This window comes from Stylophora pistillata, chromosome 1, assembly GCF_964205215.1.
Source record: "Stylophora pistillata chromosome 1, jaStyPist1.2, whole genome shotgun sequence".
Classification (NCBI taxonomy): domain Eukaryota; kingdom Metazoa; phylum Cnidaria; class Anthozoa; order Scleractinia; family Pocilloporidae; genus Stylophora; species Stylophora pistillata.
In genome coordinates, this window is record NC_142519.1 from 43245502 (window position 1) to 43270233 (window position 24732).

The 24732-nt window shown below is 37.9% G+C and overlaps 1 protein-coding gene and 1 long non-coding RNA gene across 2 annotated transcripts in view; one reads left to right on the forward strand and one right to left on the reverse strand.

Moving 5' to 3' along the window:
* Position 1: 1 nt before the first annotated feature.
* On the reverse strand, positions 2 to 2247 carry LOC148742673 (uncharacterized). The gene is made up of 2 exons (XR_016000454.1): positions 2202 to 2247; positions 2 to 1857 (listed from the first exon to the last, which is right to left on the reverse strand). It is a non-coding gene; the product is annotated as an uncharacterized LOC148742673 (long non-coding RNA).
* A 2346-nt stretch (positions 2248 to 4593) lies between these two features.
* LOC148742674 (uncharacterized) overlaps positions 4594 to 24732 on the forward strand; it is a 61492-nt gene continuing 41353 nt past the window's right edge. Inside the window, exons 1-8 of the mRNA XM_088748068.1 lie at positions 4594 to 4677; positions 5080 to 5161; positions 5459 to 5498; positions 6525 to 6860; positions 10777 to 11028; positions 17134 to 17260; positions 19049 to 19120; positions 19943 to 20026. Coding sequence (XP_088604194.1) covers positions 5459 to 5498; positions 6525 to 6860; positions 10777 to 11028; positions 17134 to 17260; positions 19049 to 19120; positions 19943 to 20026 — 911 coding nt within the window. The 5' untranslated portion in view covers positions 4594 to 4677; positions 5080 to 5161. The remainder of the gene's footprint in view (positions 4678 to 5079; positions 5162 to 5458; positions 5499 to 6524; positions 6861 to 10776; positions 11029 to 17133; positions 17261 to 19048; positions 19121 to 19942; positions 20027 to 24732) is intronic.

Consider the following 24732-nt stretch of genomic DNA (forward strand, 5'->3'; position numbering starts at 1 on the left):
CTTTCTGAATCAGTCAAACTGTATTCGTCAACATCATCACTTTAACTGGTTTTAAAAGAACATGTGGTCTATTAATATCTGCAGAATCACTTCGGCTTTAACGGCTCTGATTACGGTACATACGTAATAATGTCAGCACAGGGGCTGTGGTGTTACATCGTACATTAAGATATAATTGTGAAGAAAAGTCATTTTATCCCAGTGAAAGTTTAAAAAGCTTTGAAATCAAATAAACAACCAAAACCAAGCAATTGTTTTCGCGAAATAAGGAAGAGAAAAACATTTGAATATGAAAAACCAGGATGAGAATGGGTCAGGGGAGGCGAGATGGGATGGTGTTACAGATGCGCAGTGCGTGCTAAGTCTCAACCCTTCAGTTTCTCATCCTTTTTAAACGTAATTTCAACTAAGAGATCTCTCTCAGTCATTTGGATTCAAATCACATCCGTAAATCATCACTTGTTTGTAATATTTCGTCCTGGCATAGAAATGTAACCAATCAAGAACAACTATTCTTGGGAAGAAGACCTTGCATATTCCGCGGTTAGTTGGGCAGCAGCAGTTCATAGAAATGTTTACTTGGCAGTCCCTGCCGTCACTAATTTTCCCGCCGAAAATATCAAGGGCGACCATTGCACGGCTTGGTAGATGTTTTCTTTGAGCGAACACGTACAGCATCTGCAAACAATATAACATGATGCATTTCAATCACCTTATTACTTCGAGTTTGTTTCTCAACAGACCATCGTTGACCGAGCAGGTCACCAAAGTTGCCTAATTCACGACACAAAACTCGGCTCTTGTTAGGAAGCTGGCGTGGAGTTGCAGGAGCTTACATAGTGAAACTCCACCTTAGCCAACCTCTTTTCGGAGATTATATTACCTTAAAAGCTGAAAAACCATCTGTTAAATCTTACCACACGTAGACTGAGGAAAGCGAAGAGAGAGAAAATAAAGTCTAGCGACATATGACCTACTTCAAAACTATAGAAGATCGTACAAGTTCACTGACTGATGTTGATAGAAATCATTTTGAACTTAAAACCAAATTAGGGGATTACATATGTCTCATGGCAAGGATATAATTTGTTACTTAATAAATGCCCACGTAATTAGTAGGGCTGCCTTGGTAAGCCTTAGTTATGGGATCCCACATTTTTCCTTAACATGCGAAACATTTGTTGGGTAAGAGTTTTCCACGGTACACCGCGACCACACTCGTACCCATCTTTTTCGCGCTCAGCTTTAAAATACAGATACATTTCTGTGGCAGTGTTCACCACGAGGGAGATACAGCAACATGGAGTTAATATTGGTAGGCTCTGCTCTGGTTTATCTGAAAGGTTTTGTGTCAGAGTCAAGGCCAGGTCATGTGTAATACTCTTAGCCAAGGCACTTTACTTTAAAGTACCTCTACCCAACCAAGAGTACCGTACAAATGGGTGGTAGCGTTACTGTCAGGGAGACCTCATGTAGGCCTAAGATGACATACGTCCCATTCATTCAGATCAACTCGATACAGATTAGAATCTACAAGTATTTTCCTTAAGTTGAGCGGGTGGCATATGTCTTCGTGGGAGTCAGTACTATGATTTGTCGTCTATATCCTGCATCTGAGTCATTGTTGAACCGTGGGACGATCTCACCGGTGGACGTTCTCGTATTGGCCCCAGGTGCGGCCTGCAAAAGAGGCCATCCCCCATTTTTGTGTGCTGTGATTTCTTAGTGATAGGAGGTGTGTCTCGGGGCGTAAGAGCTTGAATAATAGCGTGAGTACAGGCGTGAATTTTTTCTCGCTCCTCCCCTCACGCTATACGACTCACACTTCGTGCCCGCCTCGCGATCGTCTCCTCTCGCCTGAAAACGTAAAACAACACGCTGGTTTTGCTGGCTACGTATTAGCTACTGTATGAGAATAAATTTTTTATCGTACGTGAAAAAGGTCTTCAGCTGTTTTTTTTTTGGTCTGGGAAATTGAAAAGAATAAACCATTGAGGAAAATGAAATGCTGAATTGGATATATGTTTATCCTTTCGGAAGAGACGTCGACGAAGCAGATTTTTAAACAAACACTGAGTTTAATCACGTTTTAAGTTTTTGTCAAACTACAAAGGAAAGAAAATATATACATTACAATATTTTACAGATACACCTAACTACAGGAATTACAAAAGTTACAAGAAAATCACGAAACTACTTACAATTCTGTGCCTTCTCTTCTGACCTTTGAAGCGAGGGACGTATCTATTTATACTTTTACAAAAATATGCAAAACGTGTATTATGCAAAACAAATGATCCATTGACATTTTGACAAGTTCTTCCCAAAAATTTAATTTTGATCGCAAAAGCCTTTGTTATTCAAATACTCACAAAACACGTGGAAGTAAAAGTATGATTGACTATTCAGTTTACTACAGTTTTGAATATTTCATTCAAGAGATAACGACCTTTTGATAGCACTTATAAATTAGGAGTATTACATTGCTAGCAAACTGAACTGCGAAATGTCTTACCGTGAAAAAAGTTAAAACTTTCAATAACCAAAAATAATATATTCGAGAGCTAGATTAATTTTCAAGATTATGCTGGGTGGAAATAAGCATTCTTGTGGCTAGCAACTAAAATAGGGCGAACATTATTTTAGTTTGTCTTCTTCGAAACAGTTACATATTCAACTTACCGGTTAAATTTTTTTAAAGCTACTTGTGCCTGTCAATAAAAAAAAGACACTTTGGCTCTCTCAAATGAATTAAAAATAAAACAGACTTTACGTTTATCAATTGCTTGCGCAAAGATCAAATACCAGCTATAAACATCTGTGTGGGCTTTTTATATATGTTGATGTCTGTTAGACAATTTGGTTCTGCTCGAAGAGTTCTGATTATAATTTACAAGTCTAGGCTGCTTATGCTTATGGCCGAGCTTCTCTCGCTTTCTTCAGTTGTGACTTTGTAGTATATCTTTTCTTTCGTAATTGAGATGGTCTCCCATTCAGGGGCGGATCCAGGATTAAGTCCAGGGGGGTTCGGGAGATTTTGAAAATCAGGTCTTCGGAAACATGATTTCCATCATTTTGAGGGAAAATTTAGGGGGTTCGACTCAACCACCCGAACCATCCCCTGTATCCGCTCCAGCCATTGAAGATGGCACTGTACTATTCTGGGAAAGATTCACAGTTTACCGAATATTTCTACTGTATAGGAGGTAAACGACTACGCCGAAAGCCTTGATGCCACTAAAACCAGGACAACCCCAGCTGAGACAAGCATTTCCCCTAAAATTTCCCATTCATTTCCCTTGCGTTCACTTAAACACACACGTGCGTGCATACGTAAGCTATAGGTCCATGTTCAATTACTTAAACTCGTCAACAAGCCTGATATCCATATGAAACGTCCCGTTAGCTGAACAATCATGGAAAAGTTAGGCGAACAATAATATGTTTTGCGTTAGGTTCTTTGGTAGGAGAGAAAGTAAATTGAAATATTTCAGTGATGTCTTCAGCTCGATCATGGTTTCCCACAATTTTCGGGCAAAAAGAAACATTGTAAACATACCCAACGATCTTTATCTTACTTGATTTCGCGAGTACTTTTTTTTACAATTTCTCGGGTACTTAATTTCGCGATTTTGGCGAGACAATACTTCGCAGCGTTTTATTACCGTTTTATTATTTATTAAGGCAAATATTTTGCAAAATTTCTTAACATTTAATGAAGATGATTACTGGATTCTCTGTTCCATAGGCCAAATCTATGCAAATTAACCTCATTTGACAACAGAAGATAGAACATGAATAGAAGTCACCCGTAAGAGCAATTAGCCATTTGTGTATTTGTTGACACATATCTTGTATATGCTGTTTTTTCAAATTTTGATAATTTTTTTTCTGCGGTTTGAATTCTCCAAAGAGGATTAGATATCGCTTGTTTATATTCTGCGAGGATTTATTCATGCGCGGGTCTTTACTTTAGTGATTTATTTGCAATCGCGAAAAACACGAAATTAAAGATCCCCGAAATTAAGTACGAATAAGGTAATCCAGATTATAAATAACAAATGGTGCTTAGGTGTTTATTTTCTTTAATACTGATTAAGATATGTTACCCATATAACAATTTTCAGCAAATGCACTTAACTTTAGACACTGAATCTTACAATCGATTTACTGTTTACGAAGTTGAAGGTATGTCACTTTCGATGTACAGAGTAGGAGGAAGTATCGGCGTGTGTTAAAACTTCCTTTCCAAAATTAAAGTAGGGCATTTGGAAAGCTAATTATAAAAGCTGAAGACACGTCTAAAAACTCGTAAAAGAAAGGTAATATGATTAGAAAGGCTAGAGGCTCACTTCATTTTGAGGTGGATATTCCCCCAGCTCTGAAAAACTACTCACGCCATTTTTTAGCCATAACTAGCTAGTGTGAGCATTGTTTTTCTCTTATTTTTTTTTCCAGTTTAGCATGATTAAACACGCTGAAAAACTCCTCTTCAGGAGCTATGTGAGATAAATATATGTTGAGCCTCTATGTTGGTAGCTGACGTATAACCCCACCGGCTTGAAACATCTGTTAGGGTTTTATTGATGTATACGCGAATAAAATATTTGTTCTGTCATTAAAAGCGACCGTTGCATAAAAACACTTTCGCAGAGAAAGGAAACAATACCCATTCAGGTAATCTTGTAGTTTTCTTTTGTTATAACTCTGTTATTGAAAATGAGTCAATTAGAGTTTCTGCTTTACTGCCGGAGAAAAATAAGAGGAAAAAACCTAGGGTAGAAGAACGAAACGTTGTGCGTCGTTTTCTGAGCAATTGACTGACGACGAGTTTGCAGTTTTTCTGTTTAAATTATTACTCAGCCTCCAAAGGAACTTAATTACAAAAAAAAGCTACATAGAATACTTCTAGAATTGAGATGAGTGTGACTGAACATTTTCTTCTATCTCCGTGAGCGTCAAAACAGTGGTAAAATAGTAGTCCATGAAAATGTACCGGATGTTGCTAAAAGTCTTTAATTACAAACAATGTTTAGAAAGAGCATTAAAAATTCAGAAAGTGAACAATTTTTATTGCAGGAGTATCAACCAACCTACACAGGGCTAGTGTCATTTTGAACATGTGATGTAAGCAGCTGAAACACTCCTGAAATAGTGTAAGGTAGAAATTATTTCGCTTATTCATTCAAGCGTCTGTCGAAGGGTGTTTGGGTGCTTCGATGGGCAAAATGGCGTAAACATTATCAGCATACTGTAGCCATAGTGGCCAAAGGAACGCTTTGTCGTTAAGGCATAAATATCCTGGTTCAATTACGAGACGAAGAAAGTAAGATTGAAGCCGAGGTGACACTGAACCGCAACGTATACAACGTATAGATGTACAGAGGTGCCGAGGAGAGTCATGCAGATTAGATAGCTTTCAATTTTGATACTCATTTGTTTTCTTTTTCCATGAAAGATGTCCATCAACAGCATGTGGACTTTCACTTTTGTTTTGGGTAAGTCGGTTGCGCTTGTTGGTAAAAGACACGTGTAGTTTTAACGAGCGAGTATGAGGCGAATGATTGTAGTTTGGGTATCAGAACAAACGTAAGTGTGATTTGCCGAGGGTAAGCTTGGATTAATTCTATCGGTAGGATAACCACTAATAAGCGATGCTTGAGGTGAGTATTTTGTTAGCATATTCACGTAAACTTATGGGCAGAGCCAAGGGAAATCATTAACATTATCTATATGCAGAATAGCTGAAGGAAAAAATCTGTGAAATTCATCGGCTCTAATTGTATATGTTGACTACTACTGTTTTTTTGTTTAGTTTTGTTTGTTTGTTTTTTTTTTTCTTCTTCTTTTTTTATACAGGCTCGATGCCTTTTTAGCAGTTCCTTCTTTTAACTAACACGAATAAAGTGATAATATTGTATTTTATAATTTTGGGGAGTTTATGTTCTTCATAAATCAGCCATTAGTGATAAATGTTAGGCCGAGTACACCAGCTACATATAGGAAAATACACATGATACAAAGGAGGGAAGATTTTTCGGCCACTAAGGGTAATTCCGCGCAAATTTTAACCACGATTTAGACAAGCATTGCAGGCTGGCAGTACAACTTTTTTGAAGGCGGAAGTTATTCAAACCTTACCAGCGGCATTTAAGACAGTTCCAAACTAGAATATCGTATTTGTGTGAATATCATTTTTGAAATCCATGCCTACCTCATAGATCATCAGTGACATCGTTTGAATCAAATGGCGCAGCATAAGTCGATTGTTAATTAATGACGTAGGAGTTTGACTTGCTCAGACACTGGTTTGTGAAAAATAAATTCCTCTCATATTACAGGTGCACAAGAAAAGTACTGGGAAAATTTCTTCATGAAGCTAATCTGAAAGTTTATGAATAGTTTACATTATCTTTTACGTACACGATAACAGAGACTTGAGAACGAGATAAACAACCATTGGCCAACTTATTGTACAAAGTGTATTCACTTCTTACTCTATGAAATTATTTTCTTTATAATAGCTGCGATAATCACAGAAGTTTACTCCAGGCAATATACGATGCGAGACTTTGATACAATTCAGGTCCTTCAAGTGGAGAAAGGACAATATGTGGAAATAAGATTTGGCATCTGGAAGCCCTCGTTGCTTGGAGCACCTTGCGCTGATGAGGAGTATCTTGAGGTCCGTGATGGCTATAATCAGTCTGCCAATCTACTGGGTGTATTTTGCGGAATAAGCACTCCTTCTTTTACCCTGCGATCCAGTGGACATAACATGTGGTTAAGATTTTCACCTCAGCATGGATACCGGTTTAAACTTCAATCAGAGTATGAGGGAAAAGCAAGGAATGAAACAGGTAAGATTTTTCAGGCTTATTTTTTCATTTTCTTATTGGTATAATTCCTGCCAGTAAGAATAGTTCATAATTTGTGTATTTGTTGATACATATCCTGTATATATGTTGTTGCTATTACATGTTTATTACATCCATTGTGAAATCACTAGTGGTCCCTGTAATCTGATTGGCTCTAATTGGCGAAATATTCGCAAATTGCACCATTTTTTGCCCAAAATCGCATCATTTTACGCTTGACTGAGTTTTTGACACATGAAGTCAAAGTCTTTGTGTTTGCATACAAAATAAGATGTAAAAGCGTTTCTGGTTCCGCTTTTTATTTAAAAACCGGCTCAGTATTGCATCAGTAGAATATATGAATAGACCAAGTCCTCTATTTGGGCGATTTCAAAATTGATGTAATAAAGTGGTAATGGAACCTCGTGTCGTGCAATTTTGGTCTGAAATCATACTTGTGATTTCAAATCACACGTATGACTTCAGCCCAAATTGCACTCCACTCAGTTCAATTACCATTATCGATCATTTTTTTCTGTGTTGTGGATTTTCTATAGGGGACTTAATTTCGCGTGATTAAATTCTGCGAGAATTTTTTATGCGCAGGTCTTCAACTCCTCAAATTTGAAAACTTTAATCTGGCTTCTAGATAAAAAATAGTGTTTGGGCGCCTATTTTCGTAAGTGCAGATTATGATGTTACCCTAGTAACAACTTTCCGTAGATGTACTTAACTAGACACCGAGTCTTACACCCGATTCTCGGTTTAGAAAGATGAACCGCCTCCCGGTTAGCTCAATTGGTTAGAGCGCTGGACTGTTGTGCGGAAGGTCGAGGTCGATGGTTCAAGCCCCGGCCGGACCAACATTCAAGGTCTTAAAATAACTGAGGAGAATGCGCTACCTTTCTATAATATCAAGAAATGGATAGACATTCTAGTCTTCTCGGATAAGAACGAAAAAACCGTATTTCCCATCTCCTGCATCTATTAATTAGTTAATTTTGTTAGGCAGGGGACGTTAAAGAACCCACTCACGTGATTACAGTGATGTGGTCCGGCCTGTCTACTGGGAAAGGGCGGGGGGGGGGGCATCTTTAAATAAGTGTTGAACTTCTGAACGACACTGTTTATGACTACTTCTCTGATAATTTTGGTCAAGTTGCACAAGCGCCTAGTGGAAACCTGATAATGAAATACGAGGGAAAATCTAGAAATGATCTTAAGAAATCCCTTAAAATCTTGAGGCGAACGCCGACATCACAGAAATGAAATACGTATCTCACTTATTGCGTGACAACACGTCGCGTCAACTCAACACTGACCTGATGAATCATTCCATCTCCAAATATTTCTGGGGATATGTCAAAACGATCTTCAACAAAAAAGACGAAATGTTGCCTTCGTTTTCCATGAACGAGTGCTATGATTACTTTACAAGAACTTTTTCGTCAGTAAATCCGACTAAAAGTTTTCAACCTTCCAAGCTGGATACCTACTTTATCAGAACCTGTAATTCCGTTTAACCTTGAACCTCCAACATATCAACTGATCTCAAATGTGATAAGAAAAATGAAGGCGTCTGGTTCTCCTTGTCCCCTAGATCAACTGTCAATAATTTGTTTCAAACGATGTCCTTTTCTTCGCAATTACTTATCTGAAATCATACGCCCAGCTTGGTCTACTGGCTCCGTCCCAAGCGAATGGAAGCGAGCCTGCACAATCCTTATCCATAAAAAGGAAGACACCAATAACCCTGCTGACCTTCGTCCTATTACTTTACAATCTGTGCCTTTAAAGGTTTTGACCTCGTGTCTTCGTAATGCCATTTTCAACTTCCTCGCCGCTAACAAGTACATTGACCAGGAAATTCAAAAAGGTCTTTCTGGAACTTTTGAGCATACTGCTCAAATGGCTGATATCATTAACAAAGCTCGTGCCAAACAGCGTTTACTCGCCATTACTCTTTTGGATCTTAAAAGCGCTTTTGGTGAAGTTCATCACAACTTGATCCAAACCGCTCTTGATTACCACCACATTCCCGATCATATTAAAGCACTGGTGAAAAGTCTTTACACGGACTTCACAACCTCTACTCTTACAAATGAATTTCACACTGCGTTTATATTTGTCGGTCGTGGTGTACTCCAAGGTGATTGCCTTAGCCCACTTTTCTTTAACTTGTGTTTTAACACGTTTCTACAGCATATTAAATCTGAGAAATACCGCCAGTTTGGCTTTTCCCTTGAGTTCTTAAATCCCATTCACTAGTTTCAGTTCGCCGACGATGCCGCTGTCATAAGCGGTCAAGAATCAGAAAATCAACAACTAATTAATCGCTTCATATTATGGTGTAATTGGTCGAACATGACGATCAGAGTTGACAAATGTTCTACTTTTGGAATACGGAAACAGTGCGCTAAATCTGTCCAATATTTACCCAAGCTGTTGATCAATGGAGTTCTAACTCCCTGTGTGGAAATGGGTGAATCATTTCGTTGCTTAGGTCGCTTCTTTGACTTCAACATGTCTAATAGCCAACAAAAATCTCAATTGTCTTCTCTTGTACAAATCTTGATGAATGACATCGATATAAAGCCACTGCATCCTAAACACAAACTTCTTCTGTACAGCCGCTATGTCCCGTCGAAGTTGTCATGGCATTTCACCATAGCAAATATATCCAAAACCTGGATATCGCAACATCTCGACTCTGTAGTGAATGGCTACATCCGAAAATGGCTTGATATTCCGATATCTGGTGCACTGAGCAATGTTTTCCTAGAAAGCAATAAATTTGGTCTTAATATTTTTCCTCCCTCTATCAAATTTACTCAGTGCCAGTCAGTTCTCCGAAATTCATTAAAAGAGTCCCCAAATGATTCCTTGAAAGCTCTCTGGAAATCGTCAAGCTGTCACACTAATATTCAATATGATGTGTACAAATCCACTAAGGAAGTTCTTAAGGATTTCCGTTCTAATCAAGAGGATAAACTGCAACACCACCTAACATCTCAAGGTTTCTTCTTCTCAAATGTTATCAAGTATTCTTTGTGTCATCTGTTAATTCTATTTGGTCAGTGGCCCAGTGTCATCTACCGAAGGGCATTGACAACCTTACCATCCGCTACATCAACAATTCTCTTCCTACACGTAAGAATTTGGTAAGATGGGGATTATCACAAAAGTCCTGATTGTTCCTTTTGCCTTAATCCTCAGTCACTCCTTCATGTTTTTGCTGGTTGTCAAGAATGCCTTGATAGCTTTACCTGGAGACACGACTCAATCCTTAACTTCATTGCCAAGTCCCTTCAACCTGTAATAAATGTTAGCTCCTCAATCTATGCAGATGTTACTGGTTTTCTAAATCCCTCAATAAGAACTGGTGAAAGTTATTGCCCAGATCTTCTTTTCCCAACCCAGTCCAAGTGCCTAAATGTTCTAGAATTAACGGTTGGTTTCGAATCTAACCTGTACAAAAATGCAGTGCGTAAAAAAGAAAATATCGGAACTTGATTAACGAAATGAGTAGAACTTTCAGATGTGTGAAGTTTGTAAATCTCTCCATGAGCTCCCCAGGCGTTTTCTCAGATGAATGGTCTACGTTCTTAAACATGATGAATGACATAGGCATTGACAAAAAGCAGCAGCTTTACATAATCAAGAAAATGATAGATGTAGCTATTAGAGCAACATATTACGTCTTTTGTTGTAGAAATAGGAATTGGGACAACGCAGATTTGATGCAATTTTGATTTTTGAGTGTGTGTTGAATAAGCCAATCTCAACCAGCATTTGTAAATTGCCTATACGTAGTGAGATTTACAATTGTACATTTCAAAACACAAATAAAGTTTCCATTAAATTTTTCCATGTACAAATCTCGACGTCTTATTGGGTTTGGGTTTGTGTTTGTGTTTAGTTCCCACAAACCTAATGGAAGTCGCAAAGACTCAGTTTGCCCTGCTCAACCATTCTTCATCTTTGTGGTGCCCGGCGGAAGGTGGACCGGCTCCTCGTATTGTCTGGAGAAGGAATGGTGCTGTTGTGCAGAACGGCACTAGTGTACGACTCCGAATCACTGTTACTAAACAAGAAAGAAATACAAAATACAGCTGTGAGGTGGACGACCATGGTCAGTTGAAGAGGATTAACATCAGTCTTGTTGTCGAGAGTAAGTTTCAAGTTACATTTTACTTTAAGAAAAGCTCAGCTGTTGATTATCCTTAGGGTAACCTTGCGATTTGTCCTTAATTTTGTTTTAGAGTGAAATTGTCTACAATTTTTATGTAAGGGTAATCTCACAAATAATATTTATCAAGTAAATCAATTTCAATTGCAGCGTAGTTTCATATCTCGAACAAAAAAATTACTCGCTACGTTATTTTTAATGATTTTGCGTTTAATTACTGTGCAGGTTACTGGCTGCTTAGAGCGGCGTTTATTCGTATCATTAACGAAAAGAGAACTACATGTAAAAGAAGACTTTGTCCAAAAAAGGCTAGGCTTTTAAATTTATTTTAGTGTAAAAAATTACTTCTCTGTTCGAAATGGTAATTAGCTTTTTTCATTTCTATTTCACTCTTATTTTCGATTAACGATTTTGGAAGTGAAAGTGAATGATTTATGGCAAACATGTTGCATGCGAGAACAAAGAGTAAGCCCATGTTTCTCACCAAAACGAGACGGTGAATGACATTTTGAAATATGTTTCTGTTTTGTCCTGTGTTTTTCTTTGTTTGAGTGTTACTCCTAATGGCCGTAGCCAGACTTCAGAAAAAGACAAGGCAAGTTTCGGGTCTGACATGCCCCCCCCCCCCCCCCAGAAAATGTTGAAATCTAGAGGCTCAGAAATACCCTCTTAAGCATTTTCTGTGGCATTTTTCTCCAGAAAAGTCAATCTTGTGCAAGTGTAGAAGTTCACTTTCTTATTGCTGAGCGATGCTGGTACCCAAAAAGAGGCCAAAATCAAGACGAGGCAATTGCCTCGTTTTGCCTCATGCTAGCTAGGACCCTGGTCCTGAGAAAACAAATTGACGAATAAAGTTAGTAAAATCTGCGGCGTTTCACTGGGTAATTATTTTGTTACACAAGCTACTTCAAATAAACAAGAATTTTTCATTCTCTACAGGCTTTTCTTAATCAAGCTTAACTAGGTATCATAAGAGTTTTTTCGACAATGAAACTGACAGGCAAATGAAAAAAAAGCCATGAATCCAGCTTTTAAATTCTCAAAGCCGTGAAATCTAACAATTGTTTATGCTCCATAGTAATCGATTTCAGCTATAAAATTCTGTGCGTTTAGGGCGAACCTCTCGAAAGTAATCTTCGCCTTTTAAGAAAATCTGTCCGTTGGAAAGAAATGGAGACAGAAAGTATCAAAACATTCATTATTGACACTTGGTTTATTTGTCGATTAAAAAAAAATTTCCCTCTCAACCTCCACATCAGCGATCTTGTGCGATTGTCTTTTTATTTTGTGGCATTTCTTTTTTTACGTGCAGTGGTTTAATTGGTTGTTATCTCTAAATCCATGACAATTTTCAACCTCCTATTTGTTTCAGTGGTGTTCTATGGTGGCATTAAATATCGCAGCTCATGGAATCGACTTTGATTGACTTTTACTTAATTTCTTTGATTTTAATGAATGAGCACGATATAAACTTGCATAGATCTTCATCGGCTCGCCCTCCGTTCAAGGTCTCAAACTTCCTCACGGGCGAAAGAACGCTCTTACCGTTGTATTGTACTGGAAGTCAGATATGCAGTCTTGGTACCAGTTTGAGGGGAAACGATCTAAGTTAATCGTGCCTTGACCTCTCTCGCTCCTCATTGGAAAGAATCCTACTAGGTCTGAAATAATGTGATTACTCAACTTTCCTATTCTTGGCTTTGCTATGATTTCTGTTCATAATCAAGTGACTGTTTACGTGAGTTAAAGACGAATCTGAAAATAAATTAAAGTTTATTAATTATAGATCTTTAGCGATTGACTGCGCTAAGAAACTTATCCAACTAAAATCGATTATGGTGAAGCTATTCTCTTTATCTTTCGTGAAAAAGTACGGTGAAAATAATACTGCCTGCAATTGGCAAAAAACCTTCTGAATCTGCATTTAATGTTTTTCGCTGTAGTGCCAACGAGGACTGTGCTGATCAAATTATTGAATATCTGAGTCCAGGTATTCGCAAAATTGTTCCGAATTGCTAACTAAAAAACTTGCCAAGGTCTCAAGGCGACGTATATGAAGGTTTCTTCTGAAGTCAAATAGAGTCGAGTCCCGTTAATATTCTTATCATATAAGGGACAAAATTACTGAGTTATGATTGGTCAAGACGGAGAGCATTTTTTCTTAATTTTTGTAATTGCCCCGAGAAAAACTACTTGAAAATGATTGGCTGAAAATCGCTTAGCAACGGCTGCCAAGGTAAAGAGATTTCTGTTTGCTTTTTAACAATGGCGTCCCGTTTTGCGCGAGATCAGTAAGAAAACATTTTTCCCCTTATATTATAAACAAGTAATCACATGGTTCCTCGTAAAACTAAGGATTAATATCACTTGTGTTTTCGGAAGTTGCAGAAATTGCCCTCGTCGCTGCGCGACTTGGGTAATCTCAGCAACTTCCGAAAACACGCTGATAGTAATCCTTAATTTTACTCGGCTCCGTGCGATTACCTATACGTATGTCATTCGTAGTAGGCGCGTGGTGTTTAAATCATGATCAAATAACCGCATAAGAGATTTAGTGCGTGTTTTTCACAGACCGTCTTACTGTGAGTGAGTGAATACTTTATTAATGTGTCAAGAGATTTAGCTACCAAGCTAATTGGGGACACACAAAAAAAGATAAAAAAGAAATTTTTCCTATCTACAATATTTTAAATGATATTCGTATAAATATAAACAATATGATAACATATAAAATCGGAGATAAACAGACAATCATACACAGCAAAATGTATCAATCACATGCATGTAAAATTTAGTTAATAAGAAGCTATTATGTAATACAGGCATTGCATTTGCATGACCCATCCAAAAAGGTTCGTAATATTAATTCTCCTGATGGCTTTCTTGAAGGCTTGAAGACTATTTTTTCTTCAAATATCTTGACTTATTTTCCCCGTTAAATAGAGGCCTAGATATTTAACACCATGTTTCCCATACTTCACCGTCCTGAATCTAGGAATGGGGAATTCTCCACATCTTAGATTATAGTGTTTATCTTGCTTAAAGAAAATTTTACAAATGGGCTCAGGTGCCAAGGAGTTTTGGACCTTATACATTAGTATCAAAACGTCTTAAAGACGCCTATTTTCTAAACTAGGCAGATGCCCCTTTTCCAATTATTCTCCATATTCAGTTTTCCTGTCCTTGAATACTGCGCATAACGCCCTTTATTGAATCTTTTCTAGTTTTCTTTTCTCCGATGCTTTACAAAAATGCCACACAGTATGGCAATATGTGAGGTCAGGTAATACGGCCGATTTGAACAGCTGAAGCTTAGCTTCTACACAGGCAGCCCAAGCTCACTACTAGAAAAGCGGACGTGACTCTTAACGTGTTGCGTAACGTTTTATACTAATAAAGGTTTGTATGGGGTGTTATCGGTTTGCCCTAAAAGAGATAAAAAAAATGTCTTGTTTTGAAATAAAATGGGCTTACCTTATTGCTTTGTTGTTTTCTTTGTTGATTCCGAGCGTCTCAGGCCATTTTGAAGCGTTTTCGGCGAGTTAGCGCTATGTTGGTATTCAACTGCTAAAAGAAAGACAAGGCCAGAAACCTATTTTAGAAGTGTCCGTCGCCCGAAGCGAATAATTCCGCCAAAAAATTACCACCAGTCTCGATTCCTCCAGAAAATCAAAGCAGAGATGTTGCAGTCTCATTTTCATTCACTCGATTCCCAATTCCTCCCACAGATCTTTCACTAGCGATGCTTTTATCTCCAGATCGATCGGCTTTCCAATTTCGAATTTGGCTGCTTGAAACATTTGCGGGCCCATTGGCCGATCGCACAGTATGCTGGGTAACAAAAATAAGCCCGGCGAGGGTAGCCAGCGACCTGCAGTCGACAAATAAACCAGTTAGCTCCCCTTGTCCCCTCGAATGGTTTTGTCAAGAACGCATTGTTTTGATCGACCAATCAACATCGAATGGAAATGTGTGATCAAAACAATGCGTTCATGACAAAACCTATTTTTTTTTTTTTTATCTCTTTTAAGGCAAACCGATAACATCCCATACAAACCTTTATAAATATAAAACGTTGCGCAACACGTTAAGAGTCACGTCCGCTTTTCTAATAGTGAGCTTGGGCTGCCTGTGGCTTCTACAGGGATCATGCGCCTAATATGAACAAGAGCATTTATTTTTATGCTAGCCTTCTTAGAAATAGCACTGATATGTGGACTAAATTTAAGATTATCGTCGATAGTAACCCCTAATAGTTTAAGCGCGGGTACAGATGCAGTGTTTTCTCCATCAATGTCAACACTTATTGATTGTTCATCATCGTTCTTCTTTCCTATCAACATGGTATCATATTTCTTATGGTTTCCCATTGAAAAGTTGTCTGTGTACCACCTAGAAATAGCTTGTCCTCCCTCATTTAATGATTGCTCTACCTCCTGTATCCAATTTCCTGCTACAAAAAGCTGGTGGTCATCAGCATACATAGACAGGTTCAAATTGCTAGGCGAACTGTTGATTAACAAAGTTAAGTCATTTTGGAAAATATTCCGCATAAGTGAACCAAATGATGATCCTTGTGGAGAACCTTTAGTAGTATCCCTCCAACAGCTCATCTCTGGATCTAATTTGACCCTATTTTGTCAGTTAGTAAAGTATGACCTTATAAGGCAAAGTGCTTCCTCTGAGAAACATAAGCTTTGAATTTGTTTACCATGAGTGCCGGGTGAAGAGAATCGAAGGCTTTGCTCATGTTAGTTGATAGTACTCCTACATACTGTTTGGAGTCAGCAGCCATTTTCCATTTCTCAGTCAAGTTCAGCAGTGTTGTTTCACAGCTATACATTTTACTGTATGCACATCATAAGCAATTATTCAGAATAGGATCGAAGAAGGCTTTAACTTGTGTGTTCAGTATTAGTTCATACACCTTATCCACCATACTGAGTAGTGTTATCGGTCGATAGTTCTTTTCACAAGACCGATTCTCCTTTTTGAAGACCGGTTTCCACAGGCCTTTTTTCCATGCTACGGGCCATTTCAATTACCTGATCGTATGCTCTCAGTACTCAGACGAAACAGGCGGTTTGAAATCCCAGGGTGGAAGACCGAACGTTTTAAGAACACTTCTGTTTAATGAAATCGTTATTAATAATTCTATTGCATAATGTGTATTGATAATCATATTGCATAATAACATGTGGCCGTTGGCCGTATTAACGGGTGACTACATTTACGAGGGCTCATTATTCGAAAATGTATGGCTGTTTTTCCGTGCCGAAAGAAGCGGCCGTATTAACGAGGTGACAAAAACCAATGTTTCGCTCTGACGAAGGGCTAACGCTCGAAACATCAGCTTTTTAACTCTTTACGGTGGCCAATTTACACTTTGAAGTTAGTCAGATATTACCAACTTACCTTTTTACCCCATCGACGCAGCACCACAGTTTTTTTTACAAACTTACCCCCTTTATTCAATGTCCATAGAGGCCACGGAGGGACGTTTTCCGGTCAGGGTGGCCATGTTAATGTCGCGACGTACATGTTGCATAAGGAAATTAAACGGAATGGTTACCTTTGGTCACTATGAACAGCAAAGTTTACCTCGTGTTGCCTTTACTATTTTTATCTTTGGACAAATCAAACGGAAAATAAATATATCTTATTAGACGTTCTGTTGTGTAGTATCGCTGAGTATTTTTACGAGTTGTGCTGTATTCGAGCTCGTAGGGTGAGTCAAAATACAAACAGAGAGTTAAATACAAACAAAAGAGTTATTATTTTAGATCATTTTCAATCATGGCGAATAAAAATCATGTCAGTGATTAAAAAGGACTGTGTTAAAAAAGGCAGAACATAATTTTAAAAAATCTGATTAGAAATTTGCCTGTCATTTCAATGGGTGACATCAGATTTTAGTCTCTGATGATGCTAAGGAATATCGCTGAACGGATGGTTTACTTTCTAACGTATCATCATCGGTTTGATTTAACAGCTCTCGGTTGATAAAATCTTTAAATAAAAGTGAACGATTAAAAACAAATATGATTCAAATAACAAGTTTAATTGAAGTCTGTTTTTGTTTGTCAGCTGAGTGCCCTCAACCGTGCCAATGCAAAGTCCTTGAAGGTAACATGAAGGGCTTAGTATCAGCCAATTGTGAAGGAAAACAGCTAAAGTCAATTCCAAAGAAAATTCCGCGAGCTACAGGAAAACTGTAAGTACTTTGTATGCATGACATAAATTCGGTTTCTGCTTGACTGAATTAAGAGGTGACACTGCAGAAAGTATGAGGAGTTTGCATTTATCTCACGTGAAAACAACAAAAAACATTAACAATTACAACCCAGAAAAATATCTTGAATTTGGTAAATTTGGTAAGGTGTGATTGTGTCAGGAGCTGAGGAGAAGATTAATAGCTGGGTTCAGACGCATAGTTTTGGTGTTTTGGCATTGTTTGTGATCGAAACTAAGCAGCCAAAAGTGAACAGGTCTAATGGATATAAACGAGCTGCAAGCAGAGATAATCTTCAAGTGATATGAAATATCTTGGTACTAAGTGAGTTTTAAGAAGATATCTATTTCGGACTATCAGTGTGAGAGTACTTAATCTTTTGACTGAAACAGACTCAGCGTAGTACATAAAAACTGACAGGCGACAATCACTGAATAATTTGGTCCATCAGGACTATGTTCATAAGGCCCTCTTCAGGCGCTTTCAGACTTTAAGTTGAGAAAAACTTAATTCCTCAAGTGAAGCAGTTTGGAAATTTACACGTCTAGATGAGCAAAAGAAAACGATATTAGGATCAGCTGGAGATTTCGACTTTAGTGAATTTCTTAAACTCATTGTTTCATACCGTAATCAAGGAGAATTAACCCGCGTCGGATCACTACAGTACAAAAATACTCGAACTGAGGACGGTAAATAGTCGATCTTAGATCAGCGAAGTACAAAGTTCTTTGCATGAGACGCTCATCAACATATTGGATTATAAAGGCTTTAACAGCTGCAACGGTTCCCGTGAGCTTGCATTTAGGAGAATGACCGGCAACCAGAATCTAGCTTCTATGCTCCTCGTGATCATATCAAATTTTTACTTACTATCGCATTGAGAAGAAGTAGAGTTTTCCGGCAAGGCCGTAATCTTGTCAAAATCAATATCGATTAAGTTTTCAGATGGTATTCATGATTAAACTATTAGCAAATGTTAACGAGATAGATCGATGACTAAATTTACTTAAATTAGGAATTAGAAATGTATTTGTGGTTCAGTCCGTTTGCGTTGGCTCGATTTTGTTTGTTTGTTTGTTTTTGTTTTTTGTTTTGTATTGCCTTTTTAACTCTCTTTGCAACCGTCGCTCAGTATTAAGTGAATTTTCGCGGGAGGGTATGGATGCCCCCATCACACCCTCCCCAGATCGTGCCCCTACATGTCTACATTGACCCTGAGGATCAAGTGAAACGCTCCTTCATATTTGACCCAGTTCAAGCCAATGAGCTTTGGGGCTGATCTCTATATTCACGGGAAATAATCCACTTAAAGCTAATGCACAAAGTGAGGCAGAATTTTTTTCTAAGGGGGGAACTGAAATATCCATCAGTAGATAAACACTTGCTTCTGATCCTGATTGTGTAGGGAAACTTAGTATTACATGTGTTTCAAACTTTTTAATTAAGAGAGCCAAAAAATATTTCGGGTGTTTCCCTTTGCATCATGATCATTACATATGTCATATTTCATTCTTTTCGCTGGTTCTAGTAAACAGAAAAAGCATTGGTCAAAGCTCTGGTATTTTCGAAGAATAATCTTTACTTAGAGAATTAATCATTTCAAGTACACACGTCACCTTGAGAAAAACTCATAGCAAGTTCATTTCTACATGAAGCTCCGAGTCAAATCAATAAGCAGCATACAGACAAGTCCTTAATCTTTTTGTAAGCTGTGAAATTCAGGTTCACAGTCGAGTAAATAAGGTAATTGATTTGTTAATTTGTTTCTAGGGACCTGTCCAATAATAAGTTGCTGAACTTGTCAGTAGGGGCCTTTAGTGACAACACGAAGCTGGAACATCTGTAAGGACGACGTTTCTTTAGCATATGAACGTTTAGTGATGATTTTTTTTTTACCTCGTACCGATGTAGAGAAGCCGAATTTGAACTCTCACATCAGACTGAGTTGGAATCCAAACTTCCTGTCAAGAAAATATAGAAAAACGATATTTAAAAAGGGAAACCTCCCTTATGCAGCTCAGTCAAATCACTTTAAATATTTATTTGGAGTCTCCGGTAACAGACTTATCTTGGAAGACCTCACTGTACCATTGCAACATGATATAACGACCCTTTTCGAGTGGTAATCAATGGCCTCGTCCTACCCCAACCACGCCGTTTTTGTCCTCCAATCTCTTGACCACGTAAATACCAAAGGATCCTATACCAAGGCAAAATTTATCATGATTGCACAGAAACATTAGTGCCTGAAGCAGATCCTTAACCAGAGCGTTTTAAACCATCAGATTGAAATGTCTCAGAGGATAACAAACAGTAAAAACTATAAGAAGTCAGAGAGGAAACGCCAAAAAAGGCGTTAAAAAATAAATTTACTCATATTCGACTTTAATACTGGTCAGCTTGCGCTAAAAGGAATCTAACAAAGGGTAATCTAAAAATTTCTCCTCAATTTCTTTAAATTGCAGCGTTTAAATTTTCGTGAGGCAATGAATTTGATTAGAGTATTTGCCCTCCTTAAGATTTGTACCCAAATCTAAAACGACATTCAGCTTTGCATTTGTTTATAGTATTTTGAAAAGTATCATGTGCTTTCAAGATGTAGGAAAACTTACTTACCATAGGCAACAGAGTTCACGCTTCGCTGTGATGACCTATTGGTTTCAGGGACTTGTCGAACAACCAGTTACAATATTTACCACCAGGAGTGTTTGCTGACATGGAGGTTTCCCCCTTGGAAGATTTGTCGGTGTAAGTAAAAAAAGTAAAAGAAAAAACGTGAAATCAATTAATTGACCAGAGGACACCTGACGACATGCTTAAATCCAGCAAAGATATTAAGAAATAAAAGTTAATGAAGAAAAACAATACTGCTTCGAGTTGCAACCTCTCTTGCGCCGCAAAGCTCACTTTATTCTAAAAGAAGAAGCCGAGGTGGCCCTTACTGAGCTGGGCTTCCCTCTATGATGGAGGTGTTACTAAACAGAGTAACGTAGTAACAAGTAACGGAGCAATAAGAAATTGAAACGAGTAGCAGGAACATTAATATTTTAATATTTCAATATCACTTGAAAAATAATTTGGGAGCAATCTCTCGAAGTGAGACCGGAAAGATCTCGGGATTTACTTTAGTTTTTTTAATCGCTCCTTACCTTTAACAATCGAATCTTTATCCTAACACTTCTTTTTAGAGTTTATTCTAAGCATCGCTGAAGGAAAAACAAATTAGAATTTAGACGCAAACCCAGCGGTAATGTGAATCATTTCGATTGTTTACGATCTGATATGAAGCACAAGCCGTGGGCCGGTTAAAGGCAGTAAAAAGCACAAAAAGCGTTTTTAACAATCCGTTTATTACTTCTCTCATTTTAATTTTAACTTATTAAAGAAAACCCGGCTTCCGTCTCACGGTTTTGGGAGTGTTACTCCTGATTGGAAAAGGGGGTGTTACCAACCTCAGAAAGGACTAAATAAGCAAAACTATCTGGCCTCAGGAGCATTGAATATTACTATACCAAGTTAGATCTCAGGGAATCAAATAAAGAGATTTTCGAAAGTGTTTGAAACTTACGACGCATAACTTAAATCGTGCCAAGATTTTGTGAATTATATACTTTGCAATGCATTATGTTGACGTCAAACCCTTGATTCCTTTCATCTGAATCGTAGGTGATCTGCGAGTTATTATGAAATGACTCAACATACTGCTTTAACAAGTTTTTTAATTTGGAGAAAAAGACGGTGTGTTTTACAAGCCATCGTTTCAAAACAAAAAATATAAATCTTTTTGCGCGTCGCACACGAAGTCGTTTTAAAACCGTTCATGAAAAATCCTGAGACAAAGGAGTACACGTTTCATTTAACTACAAAACCACCGTTTTGTTTTACTGGAAGTTGTCATCAGTGGGCATCCAGGCCTCGAAAGACAACATTTTTAAATCTACAAAGGATCATGGGAAGTGGGGGACCTCAGTACCTTGGAAAACAGCAATGTATTTCTATCAAATCCTCGTAAATAAGAGGAAAAAATGTTTTGTTTAATTTGGTTACCATAGCAACATAAAATCCAAGCTACTAAACAAGTGTATTTTAAGACTTCCTAAGAGATTAAATGTAAAAGAGAACAACATATTGCAAATTTAAAACGATTCTGGAAGGTTTCTCTCTTAGTCTTATTACATATCTGAATGCAAAAAATTAACAGATAATTGCTGGCTCAGCTGGAAATTTGGACAGTTACAAATTGCTAAAAGCTTAGTACTTCATATTGTGGTCAAGGAACACTATTCTGTGTCGGCTTACTACAGGATTAAAAAGACTCAAACTAAACGGAAAACCGTCGATCCTGGATTAGAATAATACAAAACGCTCCAAATGAGGAGCTCAGCATCCTATTTAGTGTCAGAGAATTGTCATAGTGCTATTGATACCAGGACCCCCTGCGTAGTTGAACATTTGCTTGATTGGTTTTGGTCCTTCACTTCTTACTTGGCCTTTCAATAAAATATTCGGACCTATCAACTGTGATGTTAAAGGAATACATTAAGAGATGATGTTAAAATAAGTGTTCCATTTCTCTCAATTTGCGAGTTTTAATTCTCGACAAGCAATTAATCTGATTGAAGTCTTCGCCTTCTTTGATATTTGAACTACTGCTCAGAAGAGCAGATGGTCTGAGATGTTGGCATATTGATCGAACGATGTTATTTTGCATTTGGATCTTCAGGGTAAAGCAACTTATCTAATTATTCATCACCGCGAGAAAAAACGCAAACGTTCATTGTATTTTTGAAAAAGTACGTCGCAGACAACAAAGTTCACGCTTCGTTGTAATGACTTATTGATTTCAGGAACTTTTCAAACAATCAGTTACAGCAATTACCGCCACGAGTGTTTGCTGGTATTAAGGTGTCCTACCAGGGACAGTTAAAGCTGTAACTAAGACTTCTCTACTGCAAATTAAGGTTTATGAAAAGCAAAACAAAAAGTCTTGGGTAGATAAATTGATGCGAGGCTAACTATGCAGCCGAACATCGAATAGGAGCAACCGCTTTCTAACTGTCTACAACTACTTAATAAGATCACATGAGGCCTCTTGTTTCACTAAGTTTATATTATAGCTACCGGTAACGAAATAGTTTTTCCGTCATATTGTTACTTTTTAAGAGCAGATCTGTGCAAGAATCAAACAAAATCGCAAATCTTCGGCAAAGCTAAAAAAAATCAAATTCACTGGTCTTTTGCATATAGATAGCCTTTAGTAAGTATATGAATGCTATGCAGCGTTTTCCTTGAAATATCTGTTAATTCCGGAGAAAAACGATGGATGCCATTTTCAACTTAGGCACAACAAGTGGCGATCCCAAACAAGTACAAACAGGGTCAGTGAAAGTAGTCATGAATCACTTGACTCGCCTGTCAAAACTCCGGCGCTAGAAAAGCTGTAATAGTTCCAATTTGTTTTACAACTTGCCTTGGCGTAAACACCATGATTTCATAAACATTAGATTTATCTGAGTATTCAAGAGAAGTGAAGAAGTTATGGCTCTCCCGTGCTTCGTAAAACACTAGGCGAAAAATAACGATAATTTTGAGCGTGTGCCTTGGTTCGGAATTTCGTAAGATTGAGATTGACAATACCTTAGTTAACGATCTTTCAGAATATGTAAAGTTTACTTTTGGGAAATGAATGTGGGATTTTGTTAATAATCCTCATCGAAATACATAAAATCACGCCATGTTGTGTATGTGTGACCATTAACAAAAACAAAATCGTTTTTGTTTTAGAAATCCTAGCAACTCACAAAGCGTAAAGGGGAATGCAAATATACTGACCTCAACTTGGATATAATATTCTCGAATTTTCAAAGTGCTTCAAAATACCGTTTGTTTAATTTCGTTCGTGAGGTTTATCATGAACAGAGCACAGGCGGCCCAAGCTCTCTTTAAGAACCACACAAGGAACACAATTTGCATATCGAATTATAAAGATTTGTCTAGGATTTTCTACAAGATATCCATAGAGATAGTTAAAAGTGAAAAAATTAAATAAAAATGGCTTACCTTATTCCATACGTGTGTTGTTTGCTCCTGGTGTCGTTATTTTACCGATTTAACTTGATTTAAGCGGTTTTTTTTAATCCTGGTCTTCTCTTGAATCCTGGATTTCTCATCTCTTTAACAAGAGAAAACCAGGATAAAAAAAAAAACCCGCTTAAATCTAGTTGAATCGGTAAAATAACGACACCATGAGCAAACAACACACGCATGGAGTAAGGTAAGCCATTTTTATTTAATATTTTCACTTTAACTATCTCTATGGATATCTTGTAGAAAATCCCATGCAAATCCTTATAAATTGATATGCAAATTGTGTTCCTTGTGTGGTTGTGAAAGAGAGCTTGGGCCGCCTGTGAACAGAGAAGCCCGCCGCTGCAGCCACGATCAAAACCGGTTTAGTTATCGACGAATTCTTCGTAGCTCACTTTTCACGTGGAGGTGGCCGCGAGTGCAACCAACATATCCTGCAACGCACAGGTTACATTGAAATTTATAAACTAAACATTGTTGGTTAACAGTGACTGGCTTGATCTCTCGAGCTTTACGGTCTTTGTTGAGTTTTCTGCTAATGAACACGGGCTGAATTGTAGTCTTAATTTTTCCGCTGAAGTCTGTGAGATGTTTTTTACTACGTTAGCAGAGATCTGATCTTTAAATGTTATGATAAATCGAATGGGGGTGTGGTCGTGTCGGTTGATGGAATGTGCTGCTGGTCTGCTACCTTGGAATCTACGAATTGCTTGACAGCCAGATCGATTAAGTGCCTCGGGTACTTAAGCTTTAAGAATACAGTCTCAAGCCGATCGCATTCTTGTGAGAAGTACGACCAGTCGGAAGATAGGCGGTAAGCTCGATCTAACATGGTGGTAATTAGACTGTGCTTGTACTGATTAGCCACGTGGCTCTGGTAGTGGAGTAAAAAGGCCCGTATTAGTTGGTTTTACGTAGACCTTGGTCTTGATTCTCGGAGCTAAGTTTAACAATTCAACACCGATGAAAGGAAGCAAGGCATTCCATTCCACCTCCCTAGTAAACTTTGCTGATGGGTGGCAGTGGTTTAGGGTGTCAAGAAGAATTCCGGCTGATGCTGTATCAGGCGTGATGGTAAAGGTGTCATCTACATATCGTCGATAATAGGAGGGCAATTTGCCATGTTGAACGAGTTTATCTTGAATGGAGCACATAAAGACAATTTTTCAAGCTTACTCAATGTTCTAACAAATTGGATTGCCTAATTAAGGAGATGCTTTTTATAACAAAACTTAAACCATCCCTAAACGTACAAACGGACTCGATTCGCGCCAAGGTATTCACTGGAAGAATTTGTGATCCTTTGTTATTATACTAATTTGTAGAGACCAGAAAAATCAAATCTTCACATTATTTATTCACTTTGC